Source organism: Salmo salar, chromosome ssa09 (assembly GCF_905237065.1).
Source record: "Salmo salar chromosome ssa09, Ssal_v3.1, whole genome shotgun sequence".
Taxonomy (NCBI): domain Eukaryota; kingdom Metazoa; phylum Chordata; class Actinopteri; order Salmoniformes; family Salmonidae; genus Salmo; species Salmo salar.
Genome location: NC_059450.1, coordinates 139944990 through 139972022, shown reverse-complemented (window position 1 = coordinate 139972022; position 27033 = coordinate 139944990). Strand labels below are relative to the sequence as shown.

Below are 27033 nucleotides of genomic sequence, written 5' to 3'. Positions count from 1 at the left end.
CTTTTTGGCCTTCCTGTGACATCGGGTGGTGTAGGTGTCCTGGAGGGCAGGTAGTTTGCCCCCGGTGATGCGTTGTGCAGACCTCACTACCCTCTGGAGAGCATTACGGTTGTGGGCGGAGCAGTTACCGTACCAGCCGGTGATACAGCCCATCAGGATGCTCTCGATTGTGCATCTGTAAAAGTTTGTGAGTGTCTTCGGGGACAAGCCAAATTTATTCAGCCACGCAGTCATGGGTGGGCAATAGTCGTTTAGCTCAGTTACCTTAGCTTTCTTGGGAACAGGCACAATGGTGTCCCTCTTGAAGCATGTGGGAACAGCAGACTGGGATAGGGATTGATTGAATATGTCCGTAAACACACCAGCCAGCTGGTCTGCGCATGCTCTGAGGACTCGTCTAGGGATGCCGTCTGGGCCGGCAGCCTTGCGAGGGTTAACACGTTTAAATGTTTTACTCATGTTGGCTGCGGTAAAGGAGAGCCCGCAGGTTTTGGTAGCGGGCCATGTCAGTGGCACTGTATTGTCCTCAAAGCGAGCAAAGAAGTTGCTTAGTTTGTCTGGGAGCAAGAACTCAGGCAGTAGGAAGCACTCTCATTCATTTATATGCAGATGATACAGTCTTATACTCAGCTGGCCCCTCCCTGGATTTTGTGTTAAATGCTCTACAACAAAGCTTTCAAAGCTTTCTTTAGTGTCAAACAAGCTTTCTCTGCCCTTAACCTTGTTCTGAACACCTCCAAAACAAAGGTCATGTGGTTTGGTAAGAAGAATGCCCCTCTCCCCACAGGTGTGATTACTACCTTTGAGGGTTTAGAGCTTGAGTTAGTCACCTCATACAAGTACTTGGGAGTATGGCTAGACGGTACACTGTTCTTCTCTCAGCATATTTCAAAGCTGCAGGCTAAAGTTAAATCTACACTTGGTGTCCTCTATCGTAATCGCTCCTCTTTCACCCCAGCTGCCAAACTAACCTTGATTCAGATGACCACCCTACCCATGCTAGATTACGGAGACATCATTTATAGATCAGCAGGTAAGGGTGCTCTCGAGCGGCTAGATGTTCTTTACCATTCGGCCATCAGGTTTGCCACCAATGCTCCTTATAAGACACATCACTGCACTCTATACTCCTCTATGAACTGGTAATCTCTGTATACCCGTTGCAAGACCCACTGGTTGATGCTTATTTATAAAACCCTTTTAGGCCTCACTCCCCCCTATCTGAGATATCTACTGCAGCCCTCATCCTCCATATACAACACCTGTTCTGCCAGTCACATTCTGTTAAAGGTCCCCAAAGCATACACATCCCTGGGTCACTCCTCTTTTCAGTTCGCTGCAGCTAATGACTGGGACGAGCTGCAACAAACACTCAAACTGGACAGTTTTATCTCAATCTCTTCATTCAAGGACTCAATCATGGGCACTCTTACTGACAGTTGTGGCTGCGTTGCATTGTTGTCTCTACCTTCTTGCCCTTTGTGCTGTTGTCTGTGCCCAATAATGTTTGTACCATGTTGTATTGTCACGTGTTGCTGCCTTGCTATCTTGTTGTCTTCGGTCTCTCTTTATGTAGTGTTGTGTTATCTCTCTTGTCGTGATGTCAGATGTGTGTTTTGTCCTATATTTATCTGTTATTTATTATTTATGTTTTTAATCCCAGCCCCCGTCCCCGCAGGAGGTCTTTTGGTAGGCCGTCATTGTAAATAAGAATTTGTTATTAACCGACTTGCCTAGTTAAATACATTTTTTTTAAATCAAGCGAAAGCTTGTTCTTCGTGTATGTGTCAACATTGGATAGTCTAAGTGCTGCCATACATATATCGTGGTGGGGTTAGGTTAGGGATCGGTGCAGTATTATTCCTGCATAGCAGGTGGCAGTAGAACACAACGGTTCTTGAAGAGAGGAAGCAGTGTACCCCGTCTCCGGTTGTTCAGTGTATCCGTAGCCGAATTTCGAAAAACTGCAACCATGGAGGAGGCAAAAAATAAAGAGAAAAAGCAGTCCGAAAAGACAGAGGAAAGGGAGACTAAGCCCACAGGGAAGGACAAGGATAAAAAAGAAGAGCAAGAACTGGTGAGTTGGGACACTTCTCAACATCTTGAACAAGGGAAGCAGAGTAGCGTTTTTGCCTGAGTCACTCACTGCATGTTTGAACAGGCCGAAAGCGTTGTCATTCAAACGAATAACGAACTGTTTGAGTCCCCTTTAATGGAAAACTATGACATGGCTGGCTAAGTACGAGATGCCAACAATTACGATTATTATGTCCGACTGAAAGCGAGCTATAAAACTACCTAACGTTAGCTTGCTAGCCTAGGGTAACAGTAGGAGCTGGCTGTGCTAGCCGGTGCTAGCTAACGTTAACTAACAATTACTAATGACAGGCCAGAAACTGAAATGTAAACAAAAATGTAACTAAGTATCTAGCTAGCCAAGTTACAATAATGTAACATTAACTAGCTAAATAATGTTAGTGTTGCATTGTAAGCAACCATAATCCAAATAGCTAACGTTTGCTCTCTGTTCGCTAATGTTGTTAGCTAACTAGCAAACTGTTAGCTACCACAGAACAGTCACAGTTTAGTTATACAAAACTTTGGTAGAGACAGTAACGTTAGCTAGCTAGCTAGTAGTGACTTTGGAACTGTAGCAACCTGCCTGTGGTTCAGATTGTCTCGTTGAGACAGCGTAGCTTGCTAGATTTGACATGATCAGTGATCTTTGATTGCGAGGTGGCTATAGTTTTTACGTGTTTGTTTAGTTAGCTAGTTATTTACATGGAGGGAGTTGTATAACTTATTAGCGAGTACATTAACAATAGCCTATTTTAAACACCATAACAATGGAGGCAATGTTACATACATAGTTATCATGGCAACCCTACCATCAGTCGACAATGGTATAGGACCGGTGTACGACAAAATGCTACCAATATCTAGCTGTTAGCAAATTGCACAGCCTTTTATTGCAATAGTTCCCTGTTGGAAGACCTGTTATTTTTTTTACTGTTTACTGTGCAGGGTTCGGTTATTCAGTTGCCCAACATTGCATATTGAATCTATCATACTGTAATGTCAGTTCCTCTCTCTTCGCTCCAGTCTGATGAGGACAAACAGCTGCAAGAAGAGCTGGAGATGATGGTGGAGAGACTTGGTGTGAGTACCACTACTACAAGAACTGCTGAGTACCACAAGAACTACTAAACCTAAAGTCTGGTTTGCTTTAGACTATACTTCCCTACCAAGCAAAAAGGCAGTAACTAACTCATTTTCTACCAAATGAGCAATGTCATTTTTGCTACATTAAATACATGCTTAATCATGTGGACAAGTATCCTGCCTCTATTGTGTTTTGGAGAAATGGGGGTCATGTTAGCAGTAACTGCATAAAGTTACTGTGAAAGCAAGGTAAATAAAAGCTATTTTTCTCAATTCCACACTATGAGAAGTTACTGCCTTTTTGCTTGGTAGGGCAGTATAGCTTGGTAGGGCAGTAATTCTTATGTATTATACTGTACATAAGGCGTTAGTGGAGAGTCAGTCATTTACATACACTGCATGAACTTTGGTAGCTATGCATATGAAACAACTTTCTTTGTACTTATGCAATGTACACCCTCCTGCCCCCTTTCTCTCTCACCCACCCACAGGAGACAGACACATCTCTGTACCGGCCTGCTCTAGAGGAGCTGCGCAGGCAGATCCGCTCCTCCACCACCTCCATGACCTCTGTGCCCAAGCCCCTGAAGTTCCTGCGGCCACATTACGGCAAGCTCAAAGAGATCTACGAGGGCATGGTGCCTGGCGAGAACAAGGTGGGAAAACTGATGACTGTCATTGCTAAATGGCTAACTGTTCACAGTGGTGAAAACAGGAGGGAGGGATGGCAAGACTGTCTCAACCACTGTATTGCTTCCTTTCCCTGTCTACTTTTACTTTATAACTACTGTGCAAAAAATGTCGATGTATTTATTTTACAATGTTACTGGAGATACAGAAAAGGAAAAACATGGATGGATACCTAGTATATTGGACATCGTAATTCTGGATGGAACTAGGGATTCATGTTCAGAAGGACCGATAATAACTGTAATTATGGAAATGTCTAGCCAACTCATGTCTTTTGTTTTTGCAGAGTTTCTGTGCAGACGTGGTGTCGGTCTTGGCCATGACAATGAGTGGGGAGCGGGAGTGTCTTAAGTACCGTCTGCTGGGCTCCCAGGAGGAGCTGGCGTCCTGGGGACATGAATATGTCAGGTAGGATACGGGACGCCATTTGAAACGGCTAACACACGGATGAATCCTACCTTCTACTTAAGTAGAATTTTCACTTTGTCATCCATTGATACCAATGGAAGACAAAGTAAAAATTTGACTTATAATTTGCCTCATTCATTCCATGCCTGGCAGCAGTAGGCAGTTTGCGTGGTCTGACCTAGGGCTGTGACAATACCAGTATTTAGATTTTTTTCCATGGCAAAAATTAAAACACGACCCAGACCGATCTGCTATGTGTAAAATATTGTGTGCTATAGCTTGGAAAATAAATACATGTGACTCTGGATAACAACATAAGGATGTTTGTTTCAAACATTTGGGCTGTTTTCCTAAAGAAGTTCAATCTTTTATTTTCTTTCAGCGACACTTACGATTATCGTCCCGGCCCTAGTCTTCTACCCTAAACTCTGGTGTGTCTGTGTGTAGGCACCTGGCGGGCGAGGTGGCCAAGGAGTGGCAGGAGGTTGAGGAGAGTGATAAGACGCAGCAGGAGACTCTGCTGAAGCTGGTGAAGGAGATTGTGCCTTACAACATGGCCCACAACGCTGAGCACGAGGCCTGTGACCTGCTGATGGAGGTCGAGAAGCTGGAGATGCTGGAGCTCTACATAGATGATAATGCATATGCCAAGGTCTGCCTCTACCTCACCAGGTGAGTGGACAACACACACCTTACCTTGTGAGGGGCAAATATCTATCTATCTATCTATCTATCTATCTATCTATCTATCTATCTATCTATCTATCTATCTATCTATCTATCTATCTATCTATCTATCTATCTATCTATCTATCTATCTAATTAATCTCTTCACACACATGTTCAAACACATGTACCACAGTCTGCCTCAACATACCTGTAGTGTGCCAACAGCAGCAGCCTGAAGAGACAAAAGGATGTTCCTCTTGTCAGTAATACCTAAACCCTCTGTCATCCTCGCTCTCTCTCTATGCCAGCTGTGTGAGCTACGTCCCTGAGCCAGAGAACTCTGCCCTGTTGAAGTGTTCCCTTAACATCTTCAGGAAGTTTAACCGTTACCCAGAGGCCCTGAGGCTGGCCCTGATGCTCAACGATGTGGAACTGGTGGAGAACATCTTCACCTCCTGCAAAGACATGTACGGACTGACACAACACTCACTGCACTCTCACACTTAATTATCTCATAGCAACACTTTCGCAAGAAGCGCTACCTACAGGTAACTGCCAAAATGAAAAACACTTGAGTAAATGAGGGATACAAAGTATACTGAACAAAAATATAAATTCGATACAATTTCAACTGTTTTACAGATTTCATATAAGGACGGAAGTCAGTCAATTTAAATAAATGAATTAGGCCCTAATCTATGGATTTCATATGACTGGGCATGGCGAAGCCATGGGAGGGTATAGGCCCACCCACTGGGGAGCCAGGCCCAGCCAATCAGAATGAGTTCCCCACAAAAGGGCTTTATTACAGACAGAAATACTCCTCAGTTTCATCAGCTGTCGGGGTGGCTGGTCTCAGAAGCTGGTTGTGGAGGTCCTGGGCTTGCGTGGTTATACATGATCTGCGGTTGTGAGGCCGGTTGGACGTACTGACAAATTCTCTAAAACAACGTTGGAGGTGGCTTATAGTAAAATGGTAAATTCTCTGGCAACAACTCTGGTGGACATTCCTGCAGTTAGCATGCCAATTGAACGTCTCTCTGTGGCATTGTGTTGTGATGACTGCACATTCTAATGTCCTTTTGTTTTCCCAAGCACAAGGTTCACCTGTGTAATGTGTTAAATTCATGTTTTAAGTATCCCTATATTTCTATTATTACTTGGCTATCACTCTGAAGAGTGCGCCTGCGTGGGAAGTTTAGTTGTTGATGGACCTAGCCTTGAGTGGAATGGCTACCTTGTAGTGTGTTCATACGGTATAGTAAACTTTGTTAAACTGGAACCTTGTCGTTGTCATTTCGAGTTAACGTTGATCATGCTGTTTAATCATCTTCCTGATGCCACACCTGTCAAGTGAATGGATTATCTTGGCAAAGGAGAAATGCTCACTAACAGGGAAATAAAGACAATTATGTACAAAAGTTGAGAAATAAGCTTTTTGTGCATATGGAACATTTCTGGGATCTTTTATTTCAGCTCATGAAACATGGGACCAACACTTTACATGTTGCGTTTTATATTTTTGTTCAGTATATATTGAAAGCAGGCGCTTCCACACAGGTGTGGTTCCAAAATGAATGAAGCAATTAAAACATCTCATGCTTAGGGTTGCCTATTGTTTTGGCTACCATGGCTAGAAGAGAGCTGTGACATTGAAAGAGGGGTCTCAAAGGAGCATACTGTGTTTAAAGGGGTGTGTGTCTCAGTCACAAGATCTCAACCAATTGAAAACTTTATTAGAGATTCTAGAGAGGTGCCTGAGATGGCGTTCTCCACCGCCATCAACAAAACCCCAAATTCTGGATTTTTTTTGGGTTGAAGAATGGTGTCGCATCCCTTCTATAGAGTTCCAGACACTTGTCAAATCTAGGCCAATGCATATTGAAGCTGTTCTGGCAGCTTGTGGTGGCCCAACTCCCAATTAGAAAACTTTATGTTGGTGTTTCCTTTATTTTAGCAGTTCCCTGTACAACCTATAGTGGTAAACAGTATTTTCTTTGTAATCGTTATTCACATTTTCTACTGACAGTCATTGGGAACGCATTCAGCAGTGTTTTCCATAGTTCATGATGGTTTAGTGGGTGTTTTCCTGTAGTGTGATCCAGAAGGAGATGGCCTTTATGCTGGGCCGACACGGCATGTTCCTGGAGCTCAACGAGGACGTGGAGGACTACGAGGACCTGACGGAGATCATGTCCAACGTCCAGCTCAACAGCAACTTCCTGGCCCTGGCCCGAGAGGTGAGGAGAGAAAGGGGGAAGATGGGTAGACTACTAGAGAGAGGGGAGGGGTTTGGAAGAGTGAGTGTTTAGAGCAGGACTGAGGAGTGGGTCACTGTTGAAGTCAGTGGATGGAGTGTGACTGACAGTGGGGTCTGAGTGTATGTTAGAGAAGAGGTTTTTAGAGTAGGGCTAAGGAGAGGGGAATATGACTTGTAGAGATGAGTCAGAGGACCGTGCTCTATTTAATATTGTTGATGGGGGGGAAATGGAGGAGGCTTGAAGAAGGTACTAAGAGGAGAGTGAAAGAGTGGGGTGGGAGAATAATGGTGCATAGAGAGAGAACAAATGAGGCTGGAGGATAATGAATGGCTGGTATAGTGAATAAACCAATTAGTGAAGGACATTTAAGCCTGTTAGTGGCTATGACTCAGCACCAGGCAGCCAGTAACGTACTGTTCCCTTTCTTTACAGTTGGACATCATGGAACCCAAAGTCCCAGATGACATCTACAAAACCCACCTGGAGAACAACAGTGAGTTCAGCACCTTCACTACAGCAGCTCACTAATGTCGTGTTCTATCACACTCCTCTATCCTCATCCTCCCTCTCATCACGCCATTGTCTGTCAGGGTTTGGAGGAAGTGGTTCCCAGGTGGACTCTGCTCGTATGAACCTGGCCTCCTCGTTTGTCAACGGCTTCGTCAACGCAGGGTTCGGACAGGACAAGCTGCTCACAGACGACGGCAACAAATGGTTGTACAAGAACAAAGACCATGGTGAGAGAACCCCCCCCCACACACACACACACACAGCCTCACATCCTCGTCTTCAAATGGGCCTCGTGGTTCACATTTGTGGGGGTTTGACTGAAAATTGGTTCATGTTTGGTGGTTCGACAGTGAGTACCAGTCTCATGAATCTAGGATGCTTAGCAGCAACTTAATGTATCGCCTTCATTGCTAATCCTTAATTTCAAGCACAGTAACACAAATAATATATTGCTGTTGTGTAAATGTTGCTAATTCTGTGTTTATCTCCAGGTATGCTTAGTGCTGCAGCCTCTCTGGGTATGATCCTGCTGTGGGATGTGGATGGTGGTCTGACACAGATAGACAAGTACCTCTACTCCTCAGAAGACTACATTAAGGTCAGCACACACACTCAGCCTCTTACCAAACACCCTGCATTAAAACACCCTGCAATAAAACCTCCTCACCACAACCTTCACAGCATCCAGAAAAGCCCTAAACATCCTATTCATGAAGATATGTCTCCCCCTCTCTCTTCTCTCTCTCTCCCTGTAGTCGGGCGCCCTCCTGGCTTGTGGCATAGTAAACTCTGGGGTGAGGAACGAGTGTGACCCGGCCCTGGCCCTGCTGTCAGACTACGTCCTCCACAACAGCAACGTCATGCGGATAGGAGCCATCTTCGGGTAAGGAGAGAAGGAAATGCGTGTTTAGTCCCAAATCAACCCCTAGCCCCTACTGCCTGACACCTCTTATACATTAAAGATTTGTATTGTTTGTTTAGTCCATTAGCACAGTGTAATCTCTGCCTGTGAAAAGTACTTGTTTAGGTGGGGTTTGACCCTGACCTTTCTCCTCTATCCCCAGCCTGGGCCTGGCATATGCTGGCTCGAACCGTGAGGACGTCCTCTCTCTGCTGCTGCCCGTCATGGTAGACTCCAAGTCCAGCATGGAGGTACTGTGTGTGTAGTTTCACAGTTTGTCAGGGTTTAAGTCTATTACACATCCACACTCATTAAACCCAGCTCACTGTCCCATGTTATGTGTCTTGTCACACACCCTCAGGTGGCAGGTGTGACGGCGCTGGCGTGCGGTATGATCGCGGTGGGCTCGTGCAACGGTGACGTCACCTCCACCATCGTCCAGTCCATCATGGAGAAGAGTGAGCTGGAGCTGAAAGACACATACGCCCGCTGGCTGCCCCTGGGCCTGGGCCTCAACCACCTGGGTAAAGGGGAGGCCATTGAGACCACCCTGGCAGCGCTGCAGGTGGTGCCTGAGCCCTTCCGCAGCTTCGCCAACACGCTGGTGGACGTCTGTGCCTATGCAGGTCAGTCTCATTGCTCCAGAGTTATCATTTTGTCTCCAATTCTCTTTTTTTAAAATTATTTATACAGTTGATCTCATTGATTTACAAGTGATGGCTTTCCTATATTTATCTCTCTCGGTTTCTCTCCATGCTAGGTTCTGGTAATGTACTGAAGGTGCAGCAGCTGCTCCACATCTGCAGTGAGCACTATGAAGCCAAAGAGAAGGAGGAGGAAAAAGACAAGAAGGATAAGAAGGACAAAGACAAGAAAGAGAGTGCAGCTGACATGGGCTCCCACCAGGTATGCCAGGCTATTGTTAATAAAGGGGTGTCAGGTAGCCTAGCGTTTTAAGAGCGTTGGGCCAGTAACCAAAATGTCGCTGGTTTGAATCCCCTAGCCAACTAGGTGAAAAATCTGTTGGTGGCCTTGAGCAAGGCACTTAACCCTAATTGCTCCTGTAAGTCACTCTGGATAAGAGTGCCTGCTAAATGACGACAAATGTAAAATACATTCTAAAGAGCGGTTTGAATTAAGATTTGATATTGAACTAATCTGCTCTCTGCTTCCCCCTCCCAGGGTGTGGCTGTCCTGGGTATTGCACTCATTGCTATGGGAGAAGAGATTGGCTCAGAAATGGCGCTACGGGCATTTGGACACCTGGTCATTATAACCTCTTTCCTGTTCACTCCATTTGGCTTCAACACATTTTCAGGACATGTTGGGGGTTGATTTAGCCCCTGTCTCTTTGGCTCAATCCAACCATTCTACATCTAACTGTTTTTCTCTTCATCTCTCCATTGTCTTGCCTTCTCTCCATCTCACACACTCTCCTAGTTGCGGTATGGAGAGCCTACTCTAAGGCGTGCGGTACCTCTGGCCTTGGCCCTGATCTCCGTGTCGAATCCTCGCCTCAACATCCTGGACACACTCAGCAAGTTCTCCCACGATGCTGACCCAGAGGTCTCCCACAACTCCATCTTTGCCATGGGCATGGTAGGCAGCGGTGAGTGGGCCCCAATCAGTCAGTGTCTTCATTATTATATTGAGACGTTCAAAGTTATTTCGATTTGCCTCACTAAGTTATTACAATGTTCCCCTGTAATTATTCCTTGTCCTTGAATAAGAAAAATACTGTATAACTGAATTCACTGTGCCAGATGACATCAAAGTATGAGACCTTCTCCATTGACTGCGTCTCAAGCTGTGATTGGTTTCCATGACGACTCACGGCTCCATCTCGCTCTCTCTCTGCAGGAACAAACAATGCCCGTCTGGCTGCCATGCTGAGGCAGCTGGCTCAGTACCATGCCAAAGACCCCAACAACCTCTTCATGGTCCGGCTTGCACAGGTGGGTAGCAAAAAGAGGTGGCGCTCTGGCACTCTAACCTACGTGTTAGAGGGGGGGGGGGTATGTGTCTCTGTGTCTCCTAACCCTTGCTCTGTGCCATATCCACAGGGTCTGACTCACCTGGGTAAAGGGACATTGACACTGTGTCCGTACCACAGTGACAGGCAGCTGATGAGTCAGGTGGCTGTGGCAGGACTACTCACTGTCCTCGTCTCCTTCCTCGATGTCAAGAACAGTAAGCCCTTCTCCTCATTACTCTACTCTTCACCACTCATTTTTATTTGCTTCTTCCTCCCCTCTTTTTCCACATCTGTTTGTTTAGGATTGGGGTGAAGTCCATTTCTGTTGAGTCATTTGAGGAAGTGCCCTGAATTTCAATGTATGGATGGAAAATTCCACTTTAAAAAAACAATTAGCAATTGTTCAACTCCTGAATGGCATTGGCCCTTGTCCAGCTAGTTCCACTACCTTCCTTTTATGACGGGTAGTAAGTCTTCTAAATGCCTTGACCTAGGTCTAAATATTTAGCTATTTGTGTTGACATTGCCCCCTGCTGTTTCCTGTGTGTACTGCAGTAATCCTGGGGAAGTCTCACTACGTTCTCTACGGCCTGGTGGCTGCCATGCAGCCCCGTATGCTGGTTACATTCGACGAGGAGCTGAGGCCGCTGCCTGTGTCCGTCAGGGTGGGACAGGTAAGGACTGCTGCTCACACTATGCTCTTAATAAGAGCCTGGACGATTAACTTCATATTCAAAATACAATGCTAGTTGAGGATGTAGCCTAGATGGTGTGACGAAGGCCAAAACGTTAGCACGATGTGACGTGATGCTTTGCAAGTGAAATGTACTGGAGATCTTAATTTTAACAATGGTTGAACATCTCCAATGCGAAGTAACGTCTAGATGTGCAAGTGCTTTTCACTCTCAAGATGAAATCCTATAAGATGATGCTGGAGTGGATTTGACCTCATGGTTCATGTATGTAATTGGTCCATAGGCGGTGGACGTGGTTGGCCAGGCCGGTAAGCCCAAAGCCATCACAGGTTTCCAGACCCACACCACGCCAGTGCTCCTGGCCCATGGAGAGAGGGCAGAGCTGGCCACAGAGGAGTATCTCCCCGTCACCCCCATCCTGGAGGGCTTCGTCATCCTCCGCAAGAACCCCAACTACGATGCCTAGATTTCCCCCTACTGTCCTCCCCTGGTACCCACCCTACTCTCCTTAGTGGTCCCTCATTGGTAGCAGGGGTAGCCCTCCCTGGCTCTTTTAGACCTCATGTTTTAGTACTTTATTCCATGACTGAAAAGAGACAGGAAGGCCTACCCCTCTTTCTTTCTCTTGTCAACAGCTTCTGTCCATCCTGTGAAAATATGGTTGTGTTCTGGGTGGCCAAACTGACTGGAGCAGGGAGTGGAAACTGGGACCTCATTCACTGTTTAAATTAAATTAGTTTCCTCTTTGATCTAGGATCAGTTCCACATAAATGTATTACACCATCTCTTTCAGCCTCCACAATAACTGATCTAGGGTCAGCCATCAGGAAGTGTTCAGCCTCTCCCGGTTTGATATTTTCCCTACTAATTGGTCTTTAGACCAATCACATCAGATATTTTTCAGAGCTGATTTAGCAAAAAAATATCTGAATTGGGCTGATGAACAACATAAGCTCAGTCCACATCAATACTACAACCAGTTTCTCTTCCCCACCCATGACAACCACCTTTTGTAATTAGAGCATGGAAAATGTCTTCATCATCCAGTTTTTTTATTTTGTTTTGTTACAGTACTGTAAAAAAGGTTAAAAGAAAAGTTTCAGATCCACTTGGTGGAATTGTCTATCACCAGGTCTGTTTGTCATCTGAGGGACAAGTTTCTGAAAGATCAGTCATTTGTTATGATGCTTTATAACAGCCTGCAGATCTGGATGGCTAATTATGAAACTGAGCAGGGGCAAGGGGGAACTGAGGTGACACTGGTCATGAACCCTCACTGCAGCAAAGGTATGAATACCTGCTGGACTGCTGGATGTTGCAGACAATGGACACATTTTATTGAACATTTGAAATACACATGTAATGAAAGAATGCATATTAAAAACATACATTTTACACATGAAACTTAAGACTGCACAGTCAAGACTCTGGCTACGCCCATGCAAGCAAAATCAACCGACGAGTTTGTTTTGTGTGTGTGTATATGAATAAGTTAAATGTTAAACGAATACTGTACATTAGTTTGTGGTTCAGCAGTTCATCGTTAACTAAAACTTGTAGCTAAAATCACACCGGCGTCCCTGTCACATGACTGTGATTAAACCGGAATTTGACTACCGGCTTCCGGGACAGTCCATTCCGTCCGACTGCGGACTGAAGGAGAGAAAGGTAAATGTTAGGGTTTCAACTATATTCTTCGCTAGTTCAGAACTGTGATAAACGAATTGACAATCAGCACTCATCCGCGCTTTTAAATGGACTTTAAACCCAGTAGATCGATCTGGGGGATAGAGTTGTCGCTCCTTTTCCAGACGGATTTTTCCTCTGCTAGCCCGACCAACCCCCACCCCAAAAGGGATAGGACACCCCCTTCCTAAGTCCTAGGAGGTGATAAACGTTAGCTTACGAAATAGAATTGACGAAGGCAGAAGGTTTCGACATCATTTTGAATCACTTTATTAGCTAGCCAATATCCTTCAACATTTAGCAAATTTATGGTAAGAAATCTTCTATATGCAGCCGCTAGCTGGCTTGGTATTGATTTGAGGTAGCAAGCTAACTTCAGTTGGATTTGTTAACGTTATGAGAAACTGTCCTATGCTTTTCTCGGTTTGTGGGTGAATGATTGCTTGTTATGCCATATGTTACTTTATTCTTGAGGGATGGACATTGAACCCAATAGTTAAAGAACTATAGTTGACGTACCGGTAGTTAGCTGGTGCTGGTTATGCATGCAGCGTTTTGTCGCCTTCCCAGTCCGCATGGCTGTGTTGTAACCGGTGTTAGCTAGCTATGTGGTGCTTTCTAGACAACTGGGAACTCGGAAAAAGAGGTCAAGTCATGACGCCAATGCTCTTCAGGTCGGAAAGTCTTAGCCCTAGAAAGTGTCCGACTGGATGACTGTTCAAAATGGGTTTTCTCAGTTGGGGCTCTTTTTTTTGTTCCCTGTTTTGAACACGCCAAAGTAGGATATTTCCGAGTTCCCTGTTTTGAACGCGGCATATAGCCCATATTTATGTGGCGTGTGTAATTTGACAGAGGGATGTGATATTGTGGGATCTTAGTTAACTGAGAATACATACTGCTTATGTATGGCCAGTGTGGTAGGATTCACATTGGCAAGTTCGTTCCTTGCGTCATGTTCAGATGATGACACAGCATGACGAGGATGCTACCCTACGGTTGAAATGGCACTGATGCTGATCAGTTTACTGGTAGTAGTTGCCACAGACGTTAGTTTCCATCTTTTCGGTATTTGGGAGACCGCTTGCTAGCTGAGGAACGCTCAACTTCGTTCACATATCCGCTTCAATATAAGAGAACGGAGTGGACCGTTCATCACCAACTACTTGCTTGCTAGCCTGCATGTAATCATATGCACTTTAGGGTTTGTTATAAGAGTTGGCAATCAAACAAAGCTGAAAACAGGCAAATTAGAGAATCTAAATCCGTTAAGAGAATAGAGGAGAACAAGAAGCCGGCTGCTGCGTGTGCACCGTGCCACACTTACTGCGCTCGCTAAAGCCTGAAAACCAACCACGTGGTAACTCAAGTTGGCTTGGGAAAAATCTGGTTGCAACTAGCTAGTTAACACAGCCACAAAGTCAGAATTGGCTATATCGTAAAAAAAATGTAAGACACGTTATCTTTTTGGTCTTCATTTAAGGCTAGCGCTGTGGTTAGGTTAAATTGTATAAATAGGCGGTGTTTATGACTTTGTGGCTGTGGTAACTAGTGACGAGCGAAAAAGCTGTTTGAACAACATGGCGCCGCACAGCGTTGCCATCCTACACGCCTTTTCGTCTCACGTTATCGGGACTTGGCAGAACTGAGGGTTTGGAAGTTATCCACTATCCGTAGCCTACATGCATGTGGTTAGCAATATTACTGTGTGTATTGTGTGACAGTCGTCAGGTCTGCTTTTTTGTTGTCCTGTGAATGTGTAACTATGTATGTTGTGCGGGAATGAAAAATGACCGGTGTGTAGCTTGTACATTAATGGTAAAAGGATAACGTAGCGTAGGAAATAATTCAATTGGCATTCGCTCAAATGTCTGGTTTTGTTTGGCAAGGATGTCCGATAGGTTGTCTTTCTGTTGTAGTAACATCTGCATTAGAGAAGCGAGTGCCGATATACGGCGTTTACGGACAAGTGAATTTGGCTGAGAACCTCGGCTCAAAATGGATGCCGATTCAGAGTAGCTCGTGAGCCATTATTAGTCCTCTACCGAATACCTTTTTCCGAATAGCTTTGGCTTTCATGTTGAGTTAGTCATTGTAAATAATATAACAATAATACTAGTGGAAGTGTGATGATCAGTAACCAATAACTGCTTTAGCCCGCCAAGTGTGCCACCATTGTCATTTAGCCAATTGTCGGGTGTGATACAGCCTGGATTTGAACCAGGGACTGTAGTGATGCCTCTTGCACTGAGATGCAGTGCCTTAGACCACTGTGCCACTTAGGGTACACACCTGTCTGGTCCTGGGTGAAAAGGGTTAGGATGTCCTGATGTAGAAAATGAGATCACTCACCTGTGATCAGAATGTTGTTGATAATCCAAATCCAATGTACAGAGAACACTGTTTGTCATTAAATTCTTCCCAACAGATGTAAAGTTGTTCTTTATCACATTTGAAATACTCTCTGGGATGGGATCTGGCTGATGAGTAGTGATAGGAATGAGGTCATTGTAGCAAGAATTTTAGGACAAGACAGACCACAACAATCCAGAGCCAATTGGCCCCTGTACGGCTTGTTATATATTAAGCTATGGTTTACATAGAAAAATGATGCGAGTGATGTCTTGTTTTCTTCCTTTCCATCAGACATACATTTTTTTGTGTGGCACTGCCATAGGCCTATTGATCTGGCTGATTCTGTAAAACTCTAAAGCATGGTAACTCATAGCAACAGACGTTTCAAAGGTCGTGCAAGCTAGTGCGTTTGTGCATGTCCATCCAGGCAGTACAGTTTCTTTAAAGCCGACTATCACATACGCTAAATTATATCTGAATGTCTGCGACTCGGAGGCTGGCAACTAAATCAACATGTCAATGCCACTGTTTAGTAATTACCTGAAGCACTCTTGGGGGTTGAGACTGCATAACAAAACATTTTGTGAACTTACCGTGATGCTACTGTACGCACAGCTAGAATTATCCACTACTAGTGCATAGTTACACACGCAAACAAACACTTTTATCAGCCTTGTTAAGGCGACAGCTCTGTGCTCCCACCCTCACTAGGTCATGTTGGGGTTATGCATGGTCTCTGTTGCACTGGTGGTTGAACTTGAATCACCCCCCCCCACACACTTATCCCACTACTCTCTCTGCTACCTGTCAGGCCAGCTCAGATGACTGGGCCTGGTTGGTGTGGTCTTGGCTGGGTTTCAAATATCTCCCTCCAACCCCTGGTCCCTTGGGCTACCCTGCCTAGTCAGTTCTGCACTGCAGCACTATCGCTGTGGGAGTAGGATACATATGGTTTATATATGGTTTAGTATATGCACACAGTTAATGCTGCCAGAATAGTAGGTGAATGGGCTACAGTGCCTTTGGAAGGTATTCAGACCCCTTGACTTTTTGTTACGTTACAGCCTTATTCTAAAATGAATTAAATAAAAACAATTTCTCAGCAATCTACACACAATACCCCATAATGGAAATGCGAAAACAGGTTTTTAGAAAACGTCTTATTTACATAAGTATTCAGACCCTTTGCTATGAGACTTGAAATTGAGCTCAGGAGCATCCTGTTTCCATTGATCATCTTTGAGATGTTTTGACTGGAGTCCACCTGTGTTAAATTCAATTGATTGGACATAATTTGAAAGGCACACACCTGTCTATATAAGGTCCCACAGTTGACAGTGCATGTCAGAGCAAATACCAAGCCATGAGGTCAAAGGAACTGTCTGTAGAGCGCTGAGACGGTATTGTGTCGAGGCACAGATCTGTTGAAGGGTACCAAAACATTTCTGCAGCATGTTGATTTTTGTCCCCCCACACCAGATGCGATCAGGACATGCAGGTTGAAATATCAAAACAAACTCTGAACCAATTATATTAAGTTGGGGACAGGTCAAAAAGCATTAAACATTTATGGCAATTTAGCTGGCTAGCTTCTTATTGCTAACTAATTTGTCCTGGGATATAAACATTGGGTTGTTATTTTACCTGAAATGCACAAGGTCCTCCGCCGACCAATTAATCCACAGATAAAAAGGTAAATTGAATTTGTTTCTCGTCATCTCTCCTGCTTCTTTTTCGTCTTCGGACTTTATATGGCAGTTGGCAACCAACTTTATGGTGCATTACTACAACCAACTGGAGTGTGGACTTAAGTTCATCTTTCAGTCACCCACGTGGGTATATGCTCCTAAAAACCAATGAGGAGATTTGAGAGGCAGGACTTGCAGCGCGTTGAGCGTCACAACACACTCGTGAGCAGTTGTCGCGCAATGTTTGAATAACGTGTACATTTATTTTGCACCACTCGCACACGCGAGTCGACCTGTGTTATATTCAATTGATTGGACATGATTCAGGAGAAGTCTCAATGTCCTTGAGTGGCCCAGCCGGAACCCGGACTTGAACCCGATTGACCATCTCTGGAGATACCTGAAAATTGCTGTTCAGCAATGCTCCCCATCCAACCTGACAAAGCTTGAGAGGATCTGCAGAAAATAATGGGAGAAACACCCCAAATACAGGTGTGCGTATCTTGTAGCAACATACCGAAGAAGACTCAAGGCTGTAATCGCTGCCAAATGTGCTTGAACAAAGTACTGAGTAAAGGGTCTGAATACTTATGTAAATGTGGTATTTCTTTTTTTTTTTTAAATATATATAAATTAGCAAAAATGTCAACCTGTTTTTGCTTTGTCATTATGGGGTATTGTGTGTAGATTGCTGAGAAATTGTTTTTATTTAATTCATTTTAGAATAAGGCTGTAACGTAACAAACTAGACAAAGTCAAGGGGTCTGAATACCTTCCAAAGGCACTGTATTGTGTGTGTGTAGGTAAAAAAAAACTATTCAATCAATTTTAGAGTAAGGCTGTAACGTAACAAAATGTGTAAAAAGTCAAGGGGTCTGAATTCTTTCCGAAGGTACTGTTTATTGTCATCACTGTTCGCTCATCAGGGAACTCAACTGTAGCCTTCATGTATGTGAAGTGCTCCCCATCCATCCCTTTCTCAGGGAACAGCTTTAGGTCTCTGCTACAGGGGGTGTCCCAGGGTTCCCTTTGGAAAACATGGGTCTCTCCCCACAGGGTGAAGCAGTCTTTCATTGGCTGTCTTGCTGTCAGGTTGAGCACAGGGAGACCCTCTAAAGCAGTCTATGCAACAGAAGCCAATGTAGGTCTGTTTGCATCACTATGTAGTTCTATGTACATTTGTGCGGCTGAATTTCTGGAACTTGACGTAAACGGACCTCCGTTTGCATAGACTGTGGAGAGCCCTTTATCGCCCTGGAGTGTCAACTCTGCACAATCTCACTCTCTGTTTCTGACCTTAATCAACCAGCACCTCCTTTTAGAGACATTGCCATTTCCCTTCCAACTCCCCCAGGGTGTGGTAGCGTCAGTGGAAAATGTCTGTTTGCTGTTCCGACAGTCACAATTTTTTTAATGTGCTGGGTTTGTCTACTGTGCTTTTCTTCTCTAACAGTCAGTTTTTCTGTTTTGGCATCTTTCACCTGACAGAAGTGTAATTTCCCTTTAAAAAAAACATGGACTCAGCATGATTTGGGGCTTTTCCCCATTGCTCTTTGTGTGGCAGGGCAGTCTGCGTTTACTGTTACTTTAGGAGTAAACAATGTTGGGTTTCACCCAGGGGCCATCGGGACAATAGGAAGGATGGAGAAGATATTTTTTGTTGTTGGGGCCTCCATAGGCATGGGGCCAATTTTATGTTTGAGTCACTCAGATAGCATAAGCCATGGCAAAATGTGTAGAATTGCTGGAAATCTGCTTTAAAACTGAAACTGTTCTCTCAGCCCCATGGCGAGATGTGTAGAATTGCAGGTAATTAGCTTTAAAAAGGCGATATTTTGTGACTGCGGCCAACAGGAAGGCCTAAAATGTTCGGTCAGCGACCGCTCCATTGGCCACTCCCCACCCCACCCACCACCTAAGCCCTATTTTTGAACTCTAGTCTGCTGTACCTGTGCCAAAACGCTGGTATTTTTCATCCTATTGCTTGTTCTCCTTTTTAAATAGTGAGCCAACATGTTTTCAACACTTTATTTATTTCCATGACTAAACTCATTTTCTCTTAATCTCTCATCTCTGCAGCAGACATATTGTATGCAATAGGTATGTTTAGAACATCAACTTGCAATAAAATCGCAGTATCGAATCGCAATAGCGTACATATAGAATCGCAATTTTGTATTGGCACCTAAATGTCGTATCGTGAGGTCCTGGCAATTCCCAGCCCTAGACAATATGCCTGTCTCCTGAAGAATAGGACTGTATCCCCTGTGTACAAAACCATTGGACTCATAACTGAGATGACAATCTTACCTTTCACCCTCTCTCTCTCTGATAGGTTGATCAGAGGACAGACCACCACTACGTTGGCACACCACAGATCCTTGCTCCCGTTCCTGGGACTAAACACGGTTCAAAGTGTGAGTGCTGATCAACAAAGCCTAAACACCATTCTCTTGGTCTTTCGCTCTCTTCTAGTTCATCACTGATTTTTCTCTTCACCTCCTCCACTCTGTTATTTCTCCTCTCAGATTTCTGTACAGGTCCGAGTGCACCCATGCAGAACCACATGAAATGAATAAAGCACCACAGTCTATAACGCGACCCCACCCTGCCCCCTCCCCCGGACTCCAGCTAGTAAGGGGAATCGACTGTCTGTTTAGATTGGACAAACCACAAGATCGGAGCTTCAAACAGTAACCATATTGTTGATCATGGTCTCTCCCCTCATTTCCTCTTTTCCTCTCCCTTTCACAGCCCACCTTCCCTCCTGGACAGCCCCCCTCTGTTGTCTTTGCCACCCCACCTCCACAAATGAACCCAGCGCCACAGCCCCGACAGGTACACATGTCCGTCACCCCACAGCTTCACCTCTTGACATTACTTATTATTTCAGCAGTCAGATGCTTCTCCGTAGTGCAGTATCTTAATCCATTGGTAGGAATGTAGATTATGCTACATGCCAACTCTCACTCTTTCCTACAACTAAGCTCTCCTGTTGATTCCATCTCATACTGTTTTAGCGCCCAGTGTGTGTATGTTCCTACCTGTCAACGTTACTGCTGGAAGGCAAAATCAGTATGTCAGATCTCAGATGAGACTTGTATTGTGTTCTGAATCCTCTTGTTAATCCCTGCTCCCTGCCTTCCTATCTGTGTGTGGTTATGGAGTAAGGTTGTATCCGCTGCTCTCCAGCTGGTGTCCTATGTGGGTTTAACCTCTGACCTGTGACCTGTCTTGCCCTCCTTTTCTAGTTCGCCCCCGTGCCCCGTGCTTTACACCAACAGGTACTAACAGTCTGATTTGGGTGGGCTGGGTTGGAATTATGGGCAGTGTGGAGTTCTCTTCACTTGCATTTCCTGTCTTCCTGAACGGTTTCTGAGCACTGAATGTTCTAAAACCTACTCATGTTTAATATGCGAGACTAAGAGATCGAATCTGCTGTAGAATCCTATTCAGAAAGTATTCTGGGATGTCTTGTCTCTGAGGACCGCATTCATTGGGAACTTATGTTCACACACACCAGGGTTTCCGTTAGCTGGTAATGGCAGAAACAACAATAAATTAAATTGGCTCTGGCCAGTTAGTTGTCCAGGAGAAGAATGTAATGCCTTTTTGCCTATTCATTGATGGAAATATATTTGACTGGTCATGCTTTTCGTGCTATAGGTTATTTTCCAGAATTTAGATTGTGTCATCTGTGGATCTGTTGGGGCAGTATGCAAATTGGAGTGAGTGGGTCTAGGGCAGTGGTTCCCAAACTTTTTATAGTCCCGTACCTCTTCAAACATTCAACCTCCAGCTGCGTACCCCTTCTAGCACCAGGGTCAGCACACTCTCAAATGTTGTTTTTTGCCATCATTGTAAACCTGCCACACACTATACAATACATTTATTAAACATAAGAGTGAGTGAGTTTGTCACAACCTGGCTCATGGGAAGTGACAAAGAGCTCTTATAGAACCAGGGCACAAATAATAATATAATAATAATAATAATCACTAATTTTGCTCTTTATTTAACCATCTTACATATAAAACCTTACTTGTTCATCGACAATTGTGAATAGGGGCGGCAGGTAGCCTAGTGGTTAGAGAGTTGGGCCGGTAAGCTAAAGGTTGCTAGATCGAATCCCCGAGCTGACAAGGTAAAAATCTGTCATTCTGCCCCTGAACAACTAGGCCGTCGTTGTAAAATAAGAATTTGTTCTTAACTGACTTGCCTAGTTAAATAGAAAATATAGCTCACCACAGGATAATGACGGGTATTTGAAAGGGTGAAGGGTGTGCTTGAAAGGATGCACATAACTCTGCAATGTTGGGTTGTATTGGAGAGAGTCTCAGTCTTAAATCATTTTCCACACACAGTCTGTGCCTGTATTTAGTTTTCATGCTAGTGAGGGCCGAGAATCCACTCTCACATAGGTACGTGGTTGCAAAGGGCATCAGTGTCTTAACAGCACAATTTGCCAAGGCAGGACACTCTGAGCGCAGCCCTATCCAGAAATCTGGCAGTGGCTTCTGATTAAATTACATTTTCACAGAACCGCTTGTTTCAATTTCGTTGAGGCTCTCTTGTTCAGATAACGGTAAGTAGTACTGGAGGCAGGGCATGAAAGGGATAACGAATCCAGTTGTTTGTGTCGTCCGTTTCGGGAAAGTACCTGCATAATTGCGCACCCAACTCACTCAGGTGCTTCGCTATGTCACATGTGACATTGTCCGTAAGCTTGACTTCACTGGCACACAAAAAATCATACAATGATGGAAAGACCTCTGTGTTGTCCTTGTTAATGCAGACAGAACAGAGCTCCAACTTCTTAGCCTCAAATTTTGTCCCGCACATTGAATATAGTTGCGGAGAGTCCCTGTAATCCTAGATTCAGATCATTCAGGTGAGAAAAAACATCACACAGATAGGCCAGTCGTGTGAGAAACTCGTCATCATGCAAAGTGAAAATTATGGTCAGTGAAGAACTTTAAGCTCGTCTCTCAATTTAAAAAAAAGAAGCTTTGCCCCTTGATAACCGGCGCACTTCTGTATGTTGTAAAAGCGTTACATGGTCGCTGCCCATATCATTACATAGTGCAGAAAATTCAGGGCCTTGCTTTAAAAAATTAACCATTTTCACTGTAGTGTCCCGGGAGAGCTGTATATCTTACTCGTCCGACTCGTTAAAGGAAATGGCTTATTCCAGTTCGTGGTGAGTCATCCCAGTTCTGATGTCCAGAAGTTATTTTCGTTCATAAGAGACGGTAGGAGGAACACTATGTAAAAAAATAAGTTGCAAAATAGCACAATTGTTTACGGGCATGTAAAACATCAGCCATCCTCTTGGGCTGGCGTGGTTACACGTGGTCTGCGGTTGTGAGGCCGGTTGGATGAACTGCCAAGTTCTCTGAAACGATGTTGGAGGTGGCTTAAGGTAGAGAAATTAGCATTCAGTTCTCTGGCAACAGCTCTGGTGGGCATTCCTGCAGTCAACATGCAATTTGAGACATCTGTGGCATTGTGCTGTGACAACTGCACATTTTAGTGGCCTTTTATTGTCCCCGGGCCAATGGTGCACCTGTGTCATGATCATGCTGTTTAATCAGTTTCTTGATATGCCACATCTGTCAGGTGGATGGATTATCTTGGCACAGGAGAAATGATCACTAACAGGGATGTGAACACATTTATGCGCCAAATTGAAGAGAATTAAGCTTTTTGTGCGTATGTAAAATGTCTGGGATCTTTTATTTCAGCTCATGAAACATGGGACCAACACTTTACATGTTTATATTTTTGTTGGCTATATTGAGGCATGTCTTACCTTGCTTCAGAGTAGCCCTTGAGAGATTTCAAACTTTCTAATGGAGATTTTCATCTTTCATGTGAAACTGCTTGCATGTGTAGTGCCCTTTTGACAACTGTTTTCCCACTAATTGCATTATGGAACGAACCTTCGCGTGTTGCCCTGTGCTCATTGCTGCGCTTATAATGTGAAGAAATGTTTATCAACATTTTTAAGCGGTACATTCTGATCTGTTGCTTCAGACCCATTTATTTCTAATTCCGTAGCCTAGGCCTACTGGCTGTATGAATTTATGATCTATCGCCCACAACTGTCCCGAGTCCGTTTTGAATAGGCTACTTTTTCTTCTGTAGTAGATTGACATAGGCTCGTGATTTTGCTGTTCGTTACTTGTGGACAGTTATTCTGCCAAGTTCAAAGTGCACATCAGAATTCGGTAAGAAGGACCGCACATCATTGCATTCTCGACTTGCATGTTCTGTTAACATGAATTACCGTAATCGAAATGAGATTTTTAATTTCATTAAAATGTTTCCGGTCAAATGTCCGGAGCCACATTTTCCTAACGGAAACCCTGACACGCACACACAGACTCCGTGCTCTATGTTAGCTTTGCACATGGACAGTTACGCACACACCTGCATCTTTAATGGACTAGGATGTGTTCTGCATTTTTGCATGCTGCTTGTTAATTCACTGCTGGGTGGTGGTGGTAGGCTCTGCTTTCTGTCAACTTAACTGACTGCCGCTCTCACTCCCTTTCCTCCTCTCTCTTGCGTGTGTGTGTGTGTGTGTGTGTGTGTGTGTGTGTGTGTGTTCACGTGGTGTATGGTGGGGGGAGGGGAAGGTTCTCTGCTTTCTGTCAACTTAACTGACTGCCGCTCTCACTCCCTCTTGTTCCACCTCTCTCTCCCTCCCCTCTCACTCCCCCCCCTCTCTCGCTTGCGTGTGTGTGTTCACGTGGTGTCTGGGTGATGTGCTGCTGAAGGGAGGATTCAGGTCACTGCAGGTAACGCTTAGACTCCTGGAAAAGAGGTCTGTCTAGTTGTTCCTGCCTGTGGTCCTGTCGTCATTCTTTTGGCTTCCGTTTTGCTTGAAGAGTCTCATCGCAATGTAAATGAAGCAACACAGAACATTCTAGTAATATTAGTTTTTTTAGCAGTTTGGGTTCTGCCTTTATGAACAGGCTGTTAAAGTGCCTGAACAGCTCGTTGAAATAGTTTTAGTATTAACTGGCAAGGGGAAATATAATAGCCCTTTTTAAAGTTGGGTTGAATTTTATTGTTCAACATTTTTACAAAAGAGGAGACTTATGGACATGTGACACTTCCATAACTTGCCCCTCTCTTCTCTCCTACTGCCTCATCTTCTCTTCCTCTCTTCAGTCGTACTACAGCCGTCCCAGTCTGCCCAGCAATGCCCCCCGGATGCCCCCCAGCAGCACGCCAAGGCCCGTGGCGCCCACACATGTCTACCAGCCAGGCCAACAGATGATGATGATGATCCCCTCACAGCAGATCCCCTTCCCCAACCAACAAGGCCCCGCCTACTTCATACCCGGACAGGTAAACACAACCCCACCCCTTCCTACAGGGTTCTCCATCTTTACTAGGGGCCACTCTCATTCTCTTTACTCAGACATTCACTATACCTTTTGGGAATGTTCCATTGGTTCCTTTGCGCCAGGCAAGCTCAATCAAGTGCCGCTATGGTATTTGGGAAGAAAATAAATGCTATTTGGAAGTAGGCCTGGTAGCAACTAACAATGCAGTTCCCCCTCCCTGTCTGTAAGGGAGGCCTGCCTCCCCCTGGTGACCTGAGTCAGACAAATTCTGCTGAGTCTGGCCTCTGCTCTATGGAGCCAGTTCTGGGACAAAAGCCCCCCCCCCCCATGGCCAGGTGATCAGCTGACCCTCCAGTTCCTTCCTGATTGTGCAGTGATTAAAACACCACAGAGAGAGCAGGATGGGTGTTACTGTGTGTTTGAGGGAGAGGTGTATGTTAGACGTTAGGAGAGGTAGGCCTGCCACAGCTGGTTGGCCATCAAAACCACACTAAAGTGTGTGTGGGACAAAGAAAGGTTGAGGTGTGTTGAATGAGTTATCTGTCTTAACACCTTTTCCATCCTACTCGTTGTTGTTCTGTAGTTGAGCTTTAGCTTGCCTTGAATCCTCTGGGCTTGGGGAACACTCTACAATGTACGTTTAGGTCTTATATCTAAACCATTCTGACATGTCTCTCTCCCTCAGTACCGGTCAACGTACGTGGCCACCCCCCAGCAGTACCCGGTCCCGCCGGGCACCCCAGGCTTCTACCCAGGCACCAGCCCAGCTGAATATGGTACTTATGGTAAGAGGCTCTGTTTGGGGCCTCGCCTGTCGATACCCACCTTTACCCAACAACGCAGGCCGCAGCTTAACACCGCTCTCTCCTGGACACACTGAAAACAGGGATATCAATTCCTGAGATTCATTTAAATGTATTTTCAACAGAATTTCAATTGACTGAATTGAAGAGAAATTGAATTCAACCCTGATACACAGGTCAAATTCCAAACCTGTTACTTATTTCGGCACAAATAAGTTATTCCCAACAGTGTACTCTCTTCCAAATTCCCTAATTTCCCTGTTCAGGTTGTCCAGGACGAAGGCCTCTGGGCTGGTGATGCAGAGTTTGACTGCCCTCTAGTGATATGTGTTCACCTGAACAGGGGCTACAGAAAGCTCACTGGTTGTCCTGAAAACAAGCTTGGTGACCCTGCTCACAAGCCTGTGAGCTATGTAGGGTCTTAGTCTGTACAGTTCAGCAGTGACCTGGTCAGAGCAGTCCATTTATGGTGTCTACTTTAGAAAATGTTGACATGTATTGCTCCAACATGCTTAACAAGATGGCTGATTGTAAATAAGGTTTTGAGACCTGGGGGGGAGTTGTTTGTGTGTGGATATAAACTCAGCAAAAAAGGAAACGTCCCTTTTTCAGGACCCTGTCTTTCAAAGATAAGCCCTGAATGCTGATTGGCTAACAGGTATGACATGTATTTATACTGCTCTAATTACATTGGTAATAGCAATAAGGCACCTCGGGGGTTTGTGATATATGGCCAATATACCATGGCTAAGGGCTGTGTCCAGGCTCTCTGCGTTGCGTCGTGCATAAGAACAGCCCTTAGCCGTGGTTTATTGGCCATATACCACACTCCCTTGGGCCTTATTGCTTAAATATACCACGGCTGTCAGCCAATCAGAATTCATGGCTCAAACCACCCAGTTCATAATGTCCCTCTAATCACTCTGACATCAATGCAATTGAAAATCAAGCCAAACACTTGAGAGCCCTGGCATTGAGTTTGAGTGGAATAGGATCACATGTTGTGCAGCTTTAGCCATCTCTTCATAGGTGGCATGAAAATGAAGCAGGGGAGAAGCTTCCTCCATTGGCTATTCAAGTGCGTACTATTACCATCTTTTCCTTCCTATTCCAACAGGTGCATGATAATGGCCCAGTCTAAATCAACTCATTTCACAAACATTATTTTGTACATGTAAAGACCAGATTAAATTGAGAATAGTCTGATGGGTGAGAATATTATCACTTGTGAATGAATCCCAGCATGTGCAGTCTAAAAGGCAAGAAGTCAGTGTCCTATAACCTAGCCCATAGACCTATATGTTTTGATAAGGTTGGTATCACAACTAAAGTGGCCAAATAATTCCAAGCGTAGCCTATAGGTCTCGGACCCCTGAAACAGGGTTGGAGAGCCCGTAGCCTACAGAGCCCAGTGAAACTTTTTCTTATAAGCCCAGTCATTGCGCAGTCGCGTGTTGAAGACGTATTTATTTTGTGGGCCATTCTGAATAAAAAATACATCTCATATTTATTAGTAGGCTATATGTAAAGACCACAGCCCAAATTGTGACTGCAGTGGGGCTGCTGAGACTTGCTTTAGGTACGGTCATCACCGTAGGGTATGTTTGTATGGTCTATTATTGACCGTTTAGGAGTTGTTTTTTTAGGAAGTCGTATCGTTGTTGCATCTTTATCAGACTCGTCATGGGGTATGTGTGTGTCACATGTCATTAGGTCAGTCTGACACGTGACCCTCCTCTTCACTGGTCATCAGCACCACACTCTCTCTAACAGTCTAGCCTTGATGAGACCGCAACATGATTTATTTTATTTAACCAGACTTGAGTCCAGAGTGAATTGGGGGACATATACAGCTGTGTTCTGATTGCATCTTTC

At 44.7% G+C, this 27033-nt stretch overlaps 2 protein-coding genes across 18 annotated transcripts in view; both read left to right on the top strand.

The window, feature by feature from the left end:
- The first annotated feature begins 1816 nt into the window (after window positions 1-1816).
- LOC106613117 (26S proteasome non-ATPase regulatory subunit 2) lies at window positions 1817-12675 on the top strand. Its single transcript, XM_014215067.2, has 20 exons — window positions 1817-2077; window positions 3103-3159; window positions 3654-3818; window positions 4139-4260; window positions 4708-4932; window positions 5238-5396; window positions 7025-7169; window positions 7623-7683; window positions 7781-7927; window positions 8192-8298; window positions 8456-8583; window positions 8765-8852; window positions 8963-9227; window positions 9362-9507; window positions 9784-9867; window positions 10042-10210; window positions 10462-10556; window positions 10665-10791; window positions 11132-11250; window positions 11555-12675. The coding sequence occupies exons 1-20, from the start codon at window positions 1973-1975 to the stop codon at window positions 11735-11737; spliced, it is 2697 nt and encodes an 898-aa protein (XP_014070542.1). The 5' UTR covers window positions 1817-1972; the 3' UTR covers window positions 11738-12675.
- Window positions 12676-12868: 193 nt separating this feature from the next.
- LOC106613115 (eukaryotic translation initiation factor 4 gamma 1) overlaps window positions 12869-27033 on the top strand; it is a 69542-nt gene continuing 55377 nt past the window's right edge. For 2 of the 17 annotated variants that reach the window (XM_045724719.1, XM_045724706.1), the window contains exons 1-7: window positions 12869-12939; window positions 19333-19414; window positions 19526-19631; window positions 19752-19835; window positions 20249-20281; window positions 24177-24356; window positions 25041-25140. In XM_045724719.1, coding sequence (XP_045580675.1) covers window positions 19569-19631; window positions 19752-19835; window positions 20249-20281; window positions 24177-24356; window positions 25041-25140 — 460 coding nt within the window. In that variant the 5' untranslated portion in view covers window positions 12869-12939; window positions 19333-19414; window positions 19526-19568. Of the gene's footprint in view, window positions 12940-12986; window positions 13269-14377; window positions 14646-19332; window positions 19415-19525; window positions 19632-19751; window positions 19836-20248; window positions 20282-23796; window positions 23905-24176; window positions 24357-25040; window positions 25141-27033 lie in introns of those variants that run through there. The other 15 variants (XM_045724713.1, XM_045724714.1, XM_045724711.1 and 12 more) reach the window with 11 other exon arrangements.